Genomic DNA, 16214 nt, shown 5'->3' on the forward strand with positions numbered 1-16214 from the left:
ACAAAAACTCATAAGGACTTGTGTCTCATTTACAAAACTTGGGGAATCCATAATAAGCTTGTGTAGGGGTCTTGGAGTCCAATCATGCACCAGATTGGGTGTGTCATGCATTGCAGTCATCACAGCAACAGCAGCAACATGCCAACCCTGGCATCCCTGGCTGGTCAAAGTCAGCATAGCATGCAAAAACAAACAAACAAATCATAGGGATTTCGTCCGCACTTACAAAACTTGGGGAAGCCATATTAAGCTTGTTTAGCATTTTTGGAGTCCAATATGACAAGATTGGTGTGTATGATTGAGTATAAGAAAGAGAAATGCAACCCGGATTATGCCTGATAACGTAGCATAGATGCAAAAAAAAAAAACTCATAGGAACTTCGTCCTCACTTAAAAAACTTGGGAAATCCATAATAAGCTTGTGTAGGATTCTTGGAGTCCAATATGACAAGATTGGTGAGTATGATTGAGTATATGAAAGAGGAATGCAACCCGAATCATTACTGCTAAAGTAGTGTAGATGCAAAAAAAAAACTCATAAGGACTTGGTCCTCACTTACAAAACTTGGGGAATCCATAATAAGCTTGTGTAGGGTTCTTGGAGTCCAATATTGACAAGATTGGTGTGTATGATTGAGTATAAGAAAGAGAAATGCAACCCGGATCCTAGCTGATAAAGTAGGTAGATGCAAAAAAAAAACTCATAGGGACTTCGTCCTCACTTACAAAACTTGGGAAATCCATAATAAGCTTGTGTAGGATTCTTGGAGTCCAATATGACAAGATTGGTGTGTATGATTGAGTATAAGAAAGAGAAATGCAACTCGGATCCTTGCTGCTAAAGTAGCGTAGATGCAAAACAAAAAACTAATAGGGACTTCGTCCTCACTTACAAAACTTGTGGAAGCCATAATAAGCTTGTGTATGGTTCTTGGAGTCTAATATGACAAGTTTAGTGTGTATGATTGAGTATAAGAAAGAGAAATGCAACCCAGATCATGGCTGCTAAAGTAGCGTAGATGCAAAACAAAAACTGATAGGGACTTCGTCCACCCTTACAAAACTTGAGGAAGCCATAATAAGCTTGTGTAAGGTTATTGGATTAATAAAATTCTAGAAACAATTTTTTGTTGTTCAACAATACAGAAACTATTCTAAATAGAATCATTCAAAAAATAATTGCGCCGTACGTAGTACGAGCTTTAATACTTGTTATGTTATAATAGCAAACCGAACTATATATATATATTTTAAATTAATTTAATAATATATATATATATATTATATATATATATATATATATTTTATATATATATATATTTTATATATATATATTTTATATATATATATCATATATATATTTTTTTTATATATATATATCTTTATATATATATATATATATCTTTAATTAATTTTATAATATATATATATACATATACATTGAAATATAGAAAAATATAATATATATATGTATATGTATATATCTTTATCTATAATATATATATACATGAAAAATCTTTATTGCATATCTAAATATATCTATACGCAATAAAGATTTAAATCGTAAAATTTGGTTTTAACTTTTTGATAAAATGACATAAATTACTATATCTATACGCAATAAAGTTTTTTTATGTATATATATATGTATATTTATTTGTATGTATATATATATTTTATATAAAGATATATATTATATTTTCTATATTTTAATGTATGTTTATATATTATATATTATATATTTTATGTATATGTATATATTTTAAAAATAAATTAACGATTTATATATATATATATATAGATGTATCAATATATACGCAATAAATATTTTTATGTATATGTCTACAATGAAGATTTTGTATGTATATATATATATATATAATAAATATTTTTATGTATATATATACACGTAACAAAGATTTTTTATGTATACATATAATAATAATAAAAAATTAATTTTGACATATTATTAATTGTGTATATATATAACGTTGTTTGCTATCATTACATAATGTTACTGAGTTTAGTGGTTGAGAGTTTGTTATGACCTTTAAGAGGTCATGGGTTCGATTTTCCATGTGCTCAGTTTCTGTCGTTTATTTCTATAAAACGACATCGTTTTAAAAGATTGTTAGTAGAAAGTTAACTCTGTTATCATCTTTTTTAACGTAAATTTAACGTGATGTTCAAAATGACAAAGTCAAACCAAACGTTACGATTTAAACATTTCGAAAGTTAATATTTCTTCATCCTAAACATTTTTTACAATTTTCCATTCGGATTTGGGTCTTCATTTTTTGGATTGGTTTCGGTTATTTTTTTTGGGTCCGAATATTTTGTGGACGACTAGCCTTAGACAGTGAAGCGTACGGAGTTCTTTCCCATAAAGCCGATAGTTTTGGGACCCATCGCTACAGCCACGTGACCACGATTCATCCGCCAGCTCGCATTGTCTCTCTTTGTGGACCTTTCTCCAAAAGTCGTCCTTTACTTTTTTCTTTTTTTTTTCTTTTTCTTTTTCCTAATTTGTGCATTAAGCTTAAAAAAAAATGATACCTTTTTGTCAACGATCGTATCCACTATTTTTTTGTGGGTTTACTGTTAAGGCTATGTTCACTTTTATATCTAACATTTCTTTAATTTCTCTTTTTGGTTTTTTACTAATATCTTTTTTTTTTTTGTCATCCGAAATTAATTAGAGCTCAAAAGAGTCATTTCCGAGGAATGTTGTTTACATATGTGATATGAAGCGGTTCTGTACGAATTTTTCGTGCCAGATTATCCGCTTTTATATTTGCACTACGAGAAATTAAAGATAAAGAGAAGTTTGAGAACTCATCCTTGTCGCTCTGAAACTCCTCCAAATACACTGAAAATGCCGGCCATTCGGTTGGAGAAGACACCATCTTCACTAGGTCTGAACAGTCTGTAAAGAAAGCTACCTCTTGATTGTCTGCACCTATCATACACTTCATCGCCCATAGAAGGGCCTCGACTTCTGTATGTAGCGGAGATAGACTTCTTCGAAGGTTGGCAGCTCCCATGGTTGGCGGCTCTCCATTTGATGATGTACAAAACCACCCTGTACCTGAGAACTTATCATTTTCTTTCCATGATCCGTCCACAAAGCAACGATACCCAGAAAAATTCGACTCAAGAGAAACATCCCTCACTCGAGTTCGAGTTACCAAATCCACTGAACCAAGATTTTCATTGTGAAGTTCTAATTGAGCCGACTGCCACAACTGAGCCTCCTTTTCCGCTAACCGTAACACTTCTGGAGGATCTTTGTCTATGTTTTCAAATACTTTATCATTCCTTGCCTTCCAAATATACCAAATAATCCATGGAAAAACTGATGAATCATATTCTGATGGTATTCTCCAGAATAAATGATCAAAATTCGTAAAGATAGAATATGTGGGGAAAATACCCACAGCCGTAGGAATCTGTGAAAGTGCCCAAATCTGTCTTGCTGGATGGCACTAAAAGAGAGTATGATTGATTGTTTCCTCTGGTGCGCCACATCTAGCGCATCCAGTGTCACAATCAATTCCTCTTTTCCTTAAATTCTCTGTTACCGGTACACAATCCGTTAAAATTTGCCACAAAAAATGACGAATCTGCGGTGGACACTGCACTTGCCAAGAATGTGCTTTTAATGGTGTGATATCTGGTCCAATAAAAGATAAATTGGTCTCCGATACATCCATCCGTGTGGTGTGATATCCCGATTTGACTGTATATTTGCCGGATTTTGTAAAATGCCAACCCAAAGTATCCTCTTTAGTTGGCACACCCACAGGAAGAGCAGTTATAAGCTCAACATCTTTTGGATCAAAGATCGTCTGTAAGAGATCAATATTCCAAAAATTCGACCGACTATCGATCAGATTGTTAACTTTTAAAGATGGATCAATAATTGAACCATTACTTTTTGCTGGTCTCGGGAATTGAGCTGGAATCCAGGGATCCTCCCAAACGGAGATGGATTTCCCAGATCCGACTCTTTTAATAAGTCCTTTGTTAACCAGAGATCTAGCTGAACAGATACTCCTCCATCCATAGGATGGTGAGTATGACTTTATATTTTCCAATGGATTGGATTTCCGAAAATACCGCCCTTTAAAAACCTTTGCCAAAAGAGAATCCGGAAACATGATCAACCGCCATAATTGTTTTGCTAATAAAGCCGAATTAAAATCATCTACATTCTGAAAACCTAGACCCCCTTCCGATTTACTATTACACAATTTATTCCAAGCCATCCAGTGCATGCCTCTTGAATCACCATTCGAACTCCACCAAAAATTAGCAACCGCACTAGTAAGTTTAGAAGTGATTGTTTTCGGTAGTCTGAAGCACGACATTACATAAGTTGGTAATACCGCAGCTACCGATTTAATCATCACTTCTTTCCCTCCTTTCGATAAAAATTTTGCCGACCATCCGTTAATTCTTGTTTGTAATCTATCTCTAACAAACGAGAAAATTTTTGTCTTGGAACCACCTAGACTTTCCGGCAATCCGAGATAAGAACCCATACCACCGATGTTAGTGATGCCCAAGGTTGATTTAATTTCTTCCTTGGTGTCATCATCTACCTTGTGTCCAAACTGGATTGATGATTTTAAAAAATTGATCTGTTGACCCGAAACTGCTTCATATCTGTTTAATATCTCTAAAATTACCCCACATTGATCCTTGTTGGCCTTGCAAAAAAATAAACTATCATCTGCAAATAACAGATGTGACACCGGAAGGCTTGCTGTTGCTACTTTAATACCCGTAATTAATTTTTCCCGTTCTGCTTTTCGGATATTCGCAATTAATACCTCTGTACAAAGAATAAATAAATAAGGAGAGAGCGGATCTCCTTGCCGTAATCTCCTTTCTGGAACTATTAGTCCTCGAGGTTGTCCATTTATGAGAACTCTATATTGGACGGTTGTAATACACCACATTATCCAATTAATCCATTTTTCACAGAAACCCAATTTTCTTAGTACCTTTTCAATGAAATTCATTACACCCTATCATAAGCCTTACTCATTGTACTGATAATTTAGTTTTTTTTCTTTTCATCTCAATATATGTATATCATGGCCGTCTTTGCTTCATAATTACGTCACCAACCCATTTTTTTGGCGGTGTCTGTTTTCTTATCTAATCATATTTAAATACCAAACTGACTATAAAGAATTGTAGTTTAGATGTAAACCTTTAAACCAATCCGTTGGTCATATAGCTTGTGTGACATAACTCCACTAGTTTTAGTTTTTTTTTTTTTTTTTTTTTTTTTTTAAGGTATTGTTAGTTGCAATTTGCAAATATAAGGAAGACAAAACTCAAAACTTACAGTTGTAATTTAGGTGAGCAGATAATTTGCTAAATCAACTTCAAACCAAACCCTAAAACTCTTACTCCATGTAATAAATAACTACAATCATTTGGTATGTGTACATTACAACGGCACATGCAATAAAGTAAAGAATTTGACCTAATTTTCTCTCTTTGCTTAAATATTCTCCTCCACCACTTTTTGTCAGAAGTCACACATGAAAGATAGAAAGAAAAGAAAGACAGAGGTTAAAACCGGAAAGAGTGAAAGTAAAGTCACGTCGGTCCGTTTATAAGAAAGAAAGAGATAGTAAGGACTAAAGAGTGAAGCCTAAGGGAAGTTAAAAGAGTGTTATTGTCGTTGCGGTTAAGCTCTCTCCTCGGAAAAGTTTTTATCTTTTTTGAATTCCATTTCTACCCTTTCATTTTCCAAGTCTCTTTCTCTCTCTTTCCGAACACATCATCAAACCACATTTGTCTGTCTGCAACTTCACTGTCTCTCTCTCTCTCCTTCTCTTTCTCTCTTCTTCGATTCTAGATTACTTCTTCTCGTCTTCCAATGGAATCTACTCCGCCGCCGGATGATTGTTCCGTTAAGGTTGCTGTTCACATCAGACCACTCATCGGCGACGAAAGGATTCAAGGTTGTCAAGATTGTGTCACTGTCGTTACCGGTAAACCACAGGTACAGTTGTTTTTTTCCCCAGTTTCGATAATGTTAAAAGCAGAGGCTTTTGTTCTGTCTGATTAATCTGGACTAATAGAAGATTTTTTTTATTAGGTGAAATTTATTCTAACTGATTAGCTTTTTTTTTTTTTCTTAATCGGAATTGTCTCTCCCTGAGATCTAGATCTCGCGACGTTTTTAGAATCAGTGATTTTTCAGAGTGTTTATTTTATGCATGTTTGACCAAGTAGCTCTGTTTTTAGAATTATTGCATCATTAAATTATTTCCTTAATTGATTGGCTCACTAGATCAATTGTTTTTGTTGCTAATTCTGAACACTGACCTTTTTACTGGTCTTCCGGCATAAATAAGTCTAAAAGTTTGTATATTACTCAATATGTGAGAATTGGAATTGTTCATACTAGCTTAATTGTTATTTGGAAAATTTTATTGTATAAATCAAACATTTCTTTTAAAATTGGGTGTTGTGAATAATGATGCAGGTACAAATTGGATCACATTCTTTTACATTTGATCATGTATATGGTAGCTCTGGTTCTCCATCTACTGAAATGTATGAAGAATGTGCTGCCCCGCTCGTTGACGGTTTATTTCAAGGCTACAATGCTACGGTTCTTGCTTATGGACAGACGGGTTCGGGTAAAACATATACAATGGGTACTGGCTGCGGAGACAGCAGCCAAACCGGAATCATCCCTCAAGTTATGAACGCTCTTTTCAGCAAGATAGAGACTTTGAAGCAGCAGATTGAGTTTCAGATTCATGTTTCTTTTATCGAGGTTCTTTTCAACACCTTTCGATTTCACAACCCGCAGTTTCTTTGTATGTTCATTTGTAACCTGACTGACCATTAATGATTTTATTTGGTAGATTCATAAAGAAGAGGTTCAAGATTTGCTGGATCCTTGCACTGTTAATAAATCAGACACTACTAACACTGGACATGTTGGCAAGGTAGCACATGTCCCTGGGAAGCCACCAATACAGATCCGAGAAACATCCAACGGTGTTATCACACTAGCAGGATCCACAGAAGTAAGTGTCAGTACGTTGAAAGAGATGGCTGCTTGCCTTGATCAAGGGTCGGTCAGCAGGGCTACTGGTAGTACTAACATGAACAATCAGTCCAGGTGACTTATGATATTTGTGTTATTATTATTTTTATGTCAATCTAAAACCCCAAATAGGACATTGCAGTCAATAACTTTAAACACTCATAAAAGTTTGTGTTTCTTCTATGGGTATGCAGTCGTTCACATGCCATTTTCACTATCACCGTGGAGCAAATGCGCAAAATTAATACGGATTCTCCTGAAAACGGTGCTTACAATGGGAGCTTGAAAGAAGAATATTTGTGTGCCAAGTTGCACCTAGTAGACCTTGCTGGTTCAGAACGAGCAAAAAGAACTGGTTCTGACGGTTTGAGATTTAAGGAAGGTTGGTGTTCTTCTGTTGCATTTGGTTTAAGACCAGTTATTAGCTTTTTGATCACTGGGGTGTAATGGAAGTTGATTCTTTTCATCAGGAGTTCACATCAACAAAGGCCTCCTTGCACTTGGTAATGTCATCAGCGCGCTCGGAGATGAGAAAAAGCGTAAAGATGGTGCCCATGTTCCTTACAGAGACAGTAAACTTACACGGCTTTTGCAGGTATATTTGTTTTCAATTTTCTTGATATCACATTTTTCAGTGTTTGCTCCATTCTCAAAAGTTTTGCATGTTAATATCTTAGGATTCCCTTGGGGGTAACAGCAGAACTGTGATGATAGGTAAAATGCAGTTTTCTCTTTTATTTTTCTGAGGAAGTTCTGCTTTAAGCCCTGTCCAGTTTGGTTAATGCTCGTTTATTTTTCTATGCTTGCTATTCGGGTTCCAGCTTGCATCAGTCCTGCAGATATTAACGCGGAGGAAACACTTAATACTTTGAAATATGCAAACCGTGCTCGAAACATCCGGAATAAACCTGTTGTAAGCTATTCAGATATGTCAATCAAAGAAACTAATTATTCACTGAAATTAAACTACTCTAATTATCTATTTCTATTGTTAAAACAGGTTAATAGAGATCCTGTGTCTAGTGAGATGCTAAAAATGCGTCAACAGGTAGAATACTTGCAGGCAGAGCTCTCCTTACGGACCGGAGGATCCTCATGTGCAGAAGTCCAGGTATGTTAACCTTAGTGTCTGGATTTACATGTGGGGTTCCGGCAGTTTTTTTAGAAGTATAAAGGTTAAGACTTGGTGTGATTATGTAGGTTCTTAAAGAAAGGATTGCTTGGCTTGAAACTGCTAATGAAGATCTTTGCCGGGAACTTCATGAGTACCGTAGCAGATGTCCTGGTGTAGAGCATTCTGAGAAAGACTTTAAAGACATACGAGCTGTAGTATTCTAACTGATACTTATTATCCCTCTAATATTACTAGATCCTTGTTACTGTTATGAAATGTCGAATTATTTGGTGGCAGGATGATATTGTTGGTTCTATCAGACCCGATGGGCTGAAAAGAAGCTTGCACAGTATAGAGTCCTCCAATTACCTCATAGTTGAAGCCACAACAGGTATAAGAAAGATAACTAGTTGAAGGTGGAAATGAGTCTTCGTTTAGACTCAAAAGAACGCTGAAACTAAAAGACGGTTATGTTATTCAAGACGAGAGCTTTTATTATATGCAGGTGATTCAAGGGAAATAGACGAAGAGGCAAAGGAGTGGGAGCACAAGCTCTTGCAAAATAGTATGGACAAAGAGTTGCATGAACTGAACCGCCGTCTAGAGGAAAAAGAGGTGTCTTTTACTTGTTGTTTATGTATAGGAATGCCTCGTATTTCCGTTTTGGCTTACAGAGATTTATTCTCGATTATAACTGCATAATCATGTATGAAAACAGTCTGAAATGAAGCTGTTTGATGGCTATGATCCGGCTGCCTTAAAGCAACATTTTGGAAAGAAAATTGCAGAGGTGGAGGATGAAAAGCGATTCGTTCAGGTGGAATATATTTTGCATTGGTGCTTGGGTTTCATTAAAACAAAACATATTATGAGTTCTTGAACTGGTTTCTCTTTTTTTTTTTCAGGAAGAGAGAAACCGTTTGTTGGCTGAAATTGAGAACCTTGCTTCTGATGGTCAAGCACAGAAGTTGCAAGACGTTCATGCTCAGAACTTAAAAGCGCTTGAAGCACAGATTTTAGACCTTAAGAAAAAGCAAGAGAGCCAGGTTCAACTACTGAAGCAGAAACAAAAGAGTGATGACGCGGCTCGGAGGTTACAAGATGAAATCCAATCCATCAAGGCACAAAAGGTATAAATATGATACATCTTTTTGTTTTACTCTAGAAATGCATCCATAATTTTTTTTCAAGTCATGCATATAGACTCATGTCACATTTTCTCTTTGAAAGTACATTAGTTTGATTCTCTTCCTTGCCTTTCTAGGTTCAGCTGCAACACAGAATGAAACAAGAAGCAGAACAGTTTCGACAGTGGAAAGCCTCCCGGGAGAAGGAACTTTTGCAGGTACCTTTGCCTTCTTCTTCGTAATTAAGTCTGTTGATATTTTCTTTCACAATTCTCAAAAGTCTCTTAGATTCTAAGTGCACCTTAAACTTTCACTGCAACACAGTTACGGAAAGAAGGGAGAAAGAGCGAGTATGAAAGGCATAAGCTGCAAGCTTTAAATCAGCGCCAGAAAATGGTAAGCACAAGATTGTTAACATAGAATTTTGAAAGCTTGAACCTTGAGTATTTTCCATTATCTATGAAAGACCAGGAAAGAAAAAAAAAAAAAAAAAAATAGAAGATTCAGCTGTGAAGCTAAAGAAAATATTCACTCTCAGGTTCTTCAGAGGAAGACAGAAGAGGCTGCAATGGCTACCAAAAGGTTGAAAGAGTTGTTAGAAGCTCGGAAATCATCTCCTCGTGACCACTCAGGTATGATCAATAATGTTTTGCGATTTGGTGTTCTGTGGTTTGAACAATGGTAAAATACTTAAAACCATTTAATGGAACCATGTCACTGAGTAATTAGCTGATTGTTGGGTTACATTTTCAAAGTCTGTTTAGAATTGCCCATAAAGTAGTTGATACATGAAGCAGTTGGCATAGATATCTTGGGCCCTGCATGAGTTATCTTTATGTTTTGAGGAATAAGATGGTTACTTTTTGTGTGTTTTGAGATTCTAAGTAAAACACTATTTATGCAGCTGGTACAAATGGCTTTGGAACAAATGGTCAGGTATGGATTTACCATGGTCCCATTTTTCTTTATCTTGTGTTGTTAGTATCATTGTGATTCTTGAGAAATCTAATTCAATTTATGCTCTTTAGACCAATGAGAAGTCGCTGCAGCGTTGGCTTGATCATGAGTTGGAAGTCATGGTGAATGTGCATGAAGTACGTCATGAGTACGAGAAACAAAGCCACGTGTATGTCCCGACTGCATTTAACCTCTTAAATAATTTTAGCCTCACAATGACTGTTTAGTCACTGATAATGCATATTTTGATAATTTCAGACGAGCTGCGCTGGCAGAAGAGTTGGCTGTTTTAAGACAAGTAGATGAGTTTGCAGTGAAAGGATTAAGTCCTCCAAGAGGAAAGAATGGCTTTGCTAGGTACTTTTTGATGAATTTTCATCGCTTTCTAAGTTTTCCCCGGTCCTTATTTACTAGTTTTCGTTTCAGGGCTTCATCATTGTCACATAATGCAAGGATGGCCCGAATATCTTCACTTGAGAACATGCTTGGTATATCTTCTAATTCTCTAGTAGCGATGGCATCACAACTTTCTGAGGCAGAAGAACGGGAGCGTGCCTTTACAAACCGTGGCCGCTGGAACCAGCTACGATCAATGGGAGAGGCAAAGAATTTGCTTCAGTATATGTTCAACTCTCTTGCAGAAACAAGGTGCCTTGAGTTTCCAAGTGACAAACCAACATTCAAGAAAATCGTTTTCAGCATTAGAGTTCAATCTTCAATCAAGCTTTTCATGCATTTACTTTTCCAATGCAGGTGCCAATTATGGGAGAAAGATGTAGAAATAAAAGAAATGAAAGATCAGTTCAAAGAAATTGTTGGCCTTCTGAGGCAGAGTGAGTTGAGAAGGAAAGAAGCAGAAAAGGAGTTAAAATTGAGGGAGCAAGCAGTTGCAACTTCACTAGTAAGATTATGCAACATTCCCTATTATATCCATATTTCAGTCTACTTTAGTTTTGGTTAGTATAGCAAGGCATGAAAAATTAAATGTTGGTATAGGGAACCCCACCGAGTTCAGTGAAACATTTAGCTGAAGACCCGACACCTTCTCCAATGACCGTGCCAGCACAGAAACAGCTCAAGTTTACCCCAGGCATTGCTAACGGAAAAGTGAGAGGATCGGCTGCATTTCTTGATACAAACAAGAAGGTTAAATTCGTTCTATTCTACTTCCTTAGGATTATGTTGGCGCATAAAGAGCTGCAGATACAGGCTTCATTATAAGGGTCTAAGAGTCCTATGTACTTTTGCTGTGTGCAGATGGTACCGATGGGACAAGTATCGATGAGAAAACTATCAGCTGTAGGCAAACAAGGTGGGAAACTTTGGAGGTGGAAGAGAAGTCATCACCAGTGGATCGTTCAATTCAAATGGAAGTGGCAAAAGCCATGGAGACTCTCTGAGTGGATTAGGCACAGTGACGAAACACTCCTCAAGGCTAAACCCCGACTTAAGGCTCTGCCTAATAAGATCATGTGATTAAGGTTTTTACCGTTTTCTGAGAGAATCTTTTAGTGTTCAAGCTCTCTCTGCCTGTGAGTATGAGACTTTTATGGAAAGGATCATACAAATGGGTGCAGGTAAATAATTAATCAATCCTTCCTAGATTATTTAAGCAACTTGGAGAGGATATCATTGTCTTTTTCTAACGAAGATCAATTCATGCACAACAGAGACTAGACTTGCTGCCGTGTTTCATCTGGGAGGAAAACTCTTAAGGTTTTGTGTGATATTGGAAACTTCGTTATTAGGCGTGTGTACCGCATTAAGGAGAACCACCAGGACGAGCGTCGAGCGGCAGGTGCTGCTGATTGCTTGTTGTAGCTAACAGATAGCTGATGGCTTTTTAGGAGTCAGATTGTTCTTTTCATGTTGATAGAATTGACAGCTTATACATCACTAAAGGAGCTGATGAGGAAATAAACCTCATCATCAAGTTGCAGATATTTGTATGAACAATACCGGTTTTATTTGTTCTTTGGTTTGTTGTAAATGATTAAATATTTGTTTAGTGTCCACTTTTGTTCCAGTATCTTAAGATTGAGACGTGAAAATTGAAACGAGAGCAATGTACAAAGCCAAAAAGATACAAAGTACATTCTATACAGTTTACGAGTTCATTGATAAGCATAAGACACATGACATGTAAAGGTTAAGACAAATTTGAAGTGTTATATATCTATCTCCCATTGCATTCAAAGATAAACAACATTTAGCAACACAATATTACAGCGAAGGCAATATGCCGCAGTTTCTCATATAATGGCCAACTTCTCATATAATGGCCAACAAAATAGCATCCTTGTATTACATATTGCTACACCAGTACGCATAGTGTTCATCTCTCCTATGGATGCTCACCAGACCACCGCATTGCAGACAGATAAAGCTGCTTCCGTCAGCAAAGGCATCGAGCATGATCTGTGACCTCCCGCTTTTTTCCAGAATAGATATGCCATGAGAATCTGCTGTAACTGTTTCTTTGGTACCAAATAAGTCTTTTGATGTTGTTGGCTCATGCCCAAGAGGCTGTGCTTCTGTAATGGCACACTCGGCAAATATAGAAGCCAGCTGATCCATTCTAGCTGTTTCTTGAATTCTACGCTTGTATAGTTCACGGGTACGGTTCAATATATGAAGTACCGCCTCATCTCCTCCTTGGTTTCTCATCGCCATCACGACCTGTTCAGAACAAGATAGACTGACTCAGGGAAGGGTTTTTTCATAAAGAAAAAAGTTCAATGCAGTCTATATACAAGTCTCACAAATCAGGTGCACGGGAAATGAAATCGTGATTTCTACAAACGCGAAAAACACTCAAACTAATCCCAGTTCAACAAGGAAAACACTTTTATCATTCTAAAAGTCTAGAAGAAAATCAAAATAATTTGCATACTCAGAGTCAGAAGTCAGAACTAGCAATATTATTATGCGAACACTAAATCAACTATCTTATAATAAAAAGAGATCATTCTTCTACAATGTTATATTTTCTTAATATGATAGTCAATGGATGAAGGCGATGTGATAGGATTCAAACCCGTAAACTACTTCTTTATTCACTTCACCATAGAAGAGACAGACTTTACCAAGGGACGACTGCAATGCCTGCTGTATCTGTTGGCAACTTGATGAAGGAAATGAATGTAATAGATCAAACTAATGAAACACATTCAAGCTATAAAATCCGTCGTTATAATGGTAACTAATGATCATAGGGATAAAATAACGTAACAAAGATGCCAATCTATCTTTGTGATTCATCAAACACAACAAAAGCCTCCAAAAACTAGTTGTTCATCCTAAAGCAAAACAAAAAAAAATCAGCTAGCCGCAACTAATTCGATCTTGCGATCTGCAGAATTCAAACAGCTTAAAGTCTTGATGAATCCGAACCGGTAAACTACTTCATTATTCACTTCACCGGTGTCTTTTAACCAAGCAATGAAGCCGATGCTGCTGTATCTGTTGGGAAGTAGTTGATGGAGATGAAGGTAATGGTTCAATCTTAAGAAACACATTCGAGCTTTCGAATCTAAAGTTATAACGGTGACTAATGATCATAGGAATAAAATCTATCTTTTTGAAAGATTAAACATAACAAAAGCCTCTAAAAAATTAATTGTTCATCCTAATTATGCAGAAAAATATAAGCGAGCCAGTGGCATCTAATTAGAATCTAAACCCATTCAAACAACTAAATCTTTAGGAAGTTCCAACGAACCCTAATCAAAGTCCAAAGGTGACACAGCTCCAAAGAATGTTTCAAATGCAAAAATGGGGAAAAATTAGGAAAAGGAAGAGAAACCTAGAAGAAATCGAAAATACCGCTTGAAGAGCTTGAGATGGCTCTCCTTGATCGACGAGCCTACGAGCGGCGGAGAGAAAATCTCTGGCGGTGCTGGGTTTGTCGAGCATGAACGTCTCGGCGGAGTCGTTATCCATCATCTCGGTCTCGGGATGACTGTTCATGGCGTAATGCATCTGCAAAATGGAGAGAATCCAAGAAAAAAGAAAAAGAGAGACTAATAATAATAAGTGATGAAACGCCAGAGGATTCTAGGAACTTCTTGTCGTATTCCCTAATTTCTCCGTACAATCTACACAACATTTTCAAGCAAAACATAAAAATAAATAAAAACAAATCGGGGCCTGAATCAAGCAAAAAAAAAAAAAAAAAAAAAAAAGGTTCGAGAAAAAAAAAAAACAATTTCAAAAGTCGATTACTTGAAATTGGAATTGTCAATTAATGTTAGATTTTCTGTTTTTAATGTATTTAAGAAAAATATTATAAAATATCTAACTTATTTTTTTGTGTTTCAGATTTTCGGTTTGCTACTAAAATAAAAAAATATCATAAAAATCTAATTTTTTGGAATATATATATATATATATATATAAACTTTCTCGGTTTCTTTCTAATATAGAATTTAAGAATATAAAATATCTAACTTTTTTTATGTTTCAGATTTTCTGTTTGCTATTAAAACAAAAAAAAATAGAGAAATTGTTAAAAATGCCTCTTTTTCAATACTTTTTTTCAAAAATACCCCATTTGAGAGTCCATTTTTAAGTTTGCTCTCTTTTAATTTTTAATGACAAAAACATGAACGTTTCTGTTATCTTAAAAAATAGTATTTTTCACACTTTCTCTTTACACTTATTTGAAACAAAATTAGGTCCACAAAATACAAAATATTTTTTGGCGGGAAAGTGATCCCGCAAATTTTTGGCGGGAAACGTGATCCCGCAATTTTCCCGCCAAAATTTTTTTTTTCGGGAAAAGTGATTCCGCAATTTTTTTGGCGGAAAAATTTTACAAGGTATTTTAAAGGTTTTACAGAGTTTTTACAAGTGTTTTGTAAGGTTTTACAATGTATTTTAAAAGCTTTTACAAGGTACTTATAAGGTTTTACAAGTTATTTGTAAAACCTTATAAAATAGCTTATAAAATCTTATAATATCTTATAAATACCTTATAAATACGTTGTAAAACCTTTTAAAATACATTGTAAAACCTTATAAATACCTTTTAAAAACCTTTAAAATACTTTGTAAATTTTTTTCGCCAAAAATTTTCCCGCAAAAAAAGTTTTTTGGCGGTAAAAATTTTTACGGGAAAATTTTAAAAGGTATTTTAAAGGTTTTACAAGTTTTTACAAAATCAAGTTTGTAATTTTGATGTGTGCACATTCTCATGTTTTACTTATATATTTGTGATATTTTTTATTAAAATAAGGGTAATTTAGACTTTTTTTACATAAAAAGGGGTATTTTTAGAAATTGACAGCCAAAAGGGGCATTTTTGAAAAGGGGTATTGAAAAAGGGGCATTTTTGTGAGTCTCCCAAAAAAATATTATAAAAAATCTTATTTTGGAAAAAAATATATATATATATATAAACTTTCTCGATTTCTAATATAGAATTTAAGAAAAATATTATAAAATATCTAACTTTTTTTATGTTTCTGATTTTCTGCTTGCTATTAAAAATATTATAAAAAATCTTATTTTTGGAAAAAAATAATATATATGTATATATATAAATATAAATTTTCTTGGTTTCCAATAAATAAGTTAAGAAAAATATTATAAAATACCTAACTTTTTTTTTTATGTTTCAGATTTTCTGTTTGCTAATGTATTTTAAAATACAAAAATATTAAAAAAATATAATTTTTGGAAAAAAACATTTATATATATATAAACTTTCTAGGTTTCCAATAAAGAATCATTGGTTCTCTAATGGTCGTGCTTCTGCTCCAAATCCAAAGCTTCCCATTGTTGGTGGTAACCATATCTTTCCACGACCAATCCCTCCTGATCTAGCCTCTATTTACTCCATCTCTCATTTCTCTCCTTTACCTTCTAATGCCTCTAAGGTCTCAAAGCTCCCACTATAAAATGCTCTTGTCGTCTAGTCTGTTGTTTGCTC

At 35.1% G+C, this 16214-nt stretch overlaps 2 protein-coding genes across 4 annotated transcripts; one reads left to right on the forward strand and one right to left on the reverse strand.

Annotated features, from left to right (window-relative positions):
• Positions 1 to 5351: 5351 nt before the first annotated feature.
• On the forward strand, positions 5352 to 12311 carry LOC9299900 (kinesin-like protein KIN-4A). The gene is made up of 24 exons (XM_021027295.1): positions 5352 to 6025; positions 6512 to 6808; positions 6900 to 7159; positions 7279 to 7466; positions 7555 to 7679; positions 7762 to 7798; positions 7906 to 7997; positions 8085 to 8195; positions 8285 to 8410; positions 8496 to 8589; positions 8704 to 8813; positions 8917 to 9015; positions 9104 to 9328; positions 9463 to 9543; positions 9650 to 9721; positions 9864 to 9957; positions 10230 to 10261; positions 10354 to 10451; positions 10541 to 10639; positions 10709 to 10930; positions 11036 to 11183; positions 11279 to 11428; positions 11540 to 11859; positions 11953 to 12311. The coding sequence occupies exons 1-23, from the start codon at positions 5900 to 5902 to the stop codon at positions 11756 to 11758; spliced, it is 3105 nt and encodes a 1034-aa protein (XP_020882954.1). The 5' UTR covers positions 5352 to 5899; the 3' UTR covers positions 11759 to 11859; positions 11953 to 12311.
• Positions 12312 to 12431: 120 nt separating this feature from the next.
• On the reverse strand, positions 12432 to 14313 carry LOC9299901. 3 transcript variants are annotated; one of them, XM_021027304.1, is made up of 2 exons: positions 14108 to 14313; positions 12432 to 12961 (listed from the first exon to the last, which is right to left on the reverse strand). In XM_021027304.1, the coding sequence occupies exons 1-2, from the start codon at positions 14261 to 14263 to the stop codon at positions 12587 to 12589; spliced, it is 531 nt and encodes a 176-aa protein (XP_020882963.1). In that variant the 5' UTR covers positions 14264 to 14313; the 3' UTR covers positions 12432 to 12586. The 3 variants fall into 3 exon arrangements, with proteins under 3 accessions (XP_020882963.1, XP_020882974.1, XP_020882966.1); XM_021027315.1 differs by having other exon boundaries at positions 14088 to 14174; XM_021027307.1 differs by lacking the exon at positions 14108 to 14313 and adding an exon at positions 13320 to 13591.
• Between the last annotated feature and the right edge of the window lie 1901 nt (positions 14314 to 16214).

This window comes from Arabidopsis lyrata (genome assembly GCF_000004255.2).
Source record: "Arabidopsis lyrata subsp. lyrata unplaced genomic scaffold ARALYscaffold_8, whole genome shotgun sequence".
Lineage (NCBI taxonomy): Eukaryota > Viridiplantae > Streptophyta > Magnoliopsida > Brassicales > Brassicaceae > Arabidopsis > Arabidopsis lyrata.

What these genes read in the sequence shown, in the direction of transcription:
- LOC9299901 (XM_021027304.1), bottom strand. Translation starts at nt 14,263, where the DNA reads ATGCATTACGCCATGAACAGTCATCCCGAGACCGAGATGATGGATAAC. An exon ending in CATCTCAAGCTCTTCAAGCG is followed by an intron (nt 12,962 to 14,107) that starts GTATTTTCGATT and finishes TGTTCTGAACAG; the next exon opens with GTCGTGATGGCGATGAGAAA.
- LOC9299900 (XM_021027295.1), top strand. Translation starts at nt 5,900, where the DNA reads ATGGAATCTACTCCGCCGCCGGATGATTGTTCCGTTAAGGTTGCTGTT. An exon ending in CGGTTTGAGATTTAAGGAAG is followed by an intron (nt 7,467 to 7,554) that starts GTTGGTGTTCTT and finishes TCTTTTCATCAG; the next exon opens with GAGTTCACATCAACAAAGGC. An exon ending in CATAGTTGAAGCCACAACAG is followed by an intron (nt 8,590 to 8,703) that starts GTATAAGAAAGA and finishes TATTATATGCAG; the next exon opens with GTGATTCAAGGGAAATAGAC.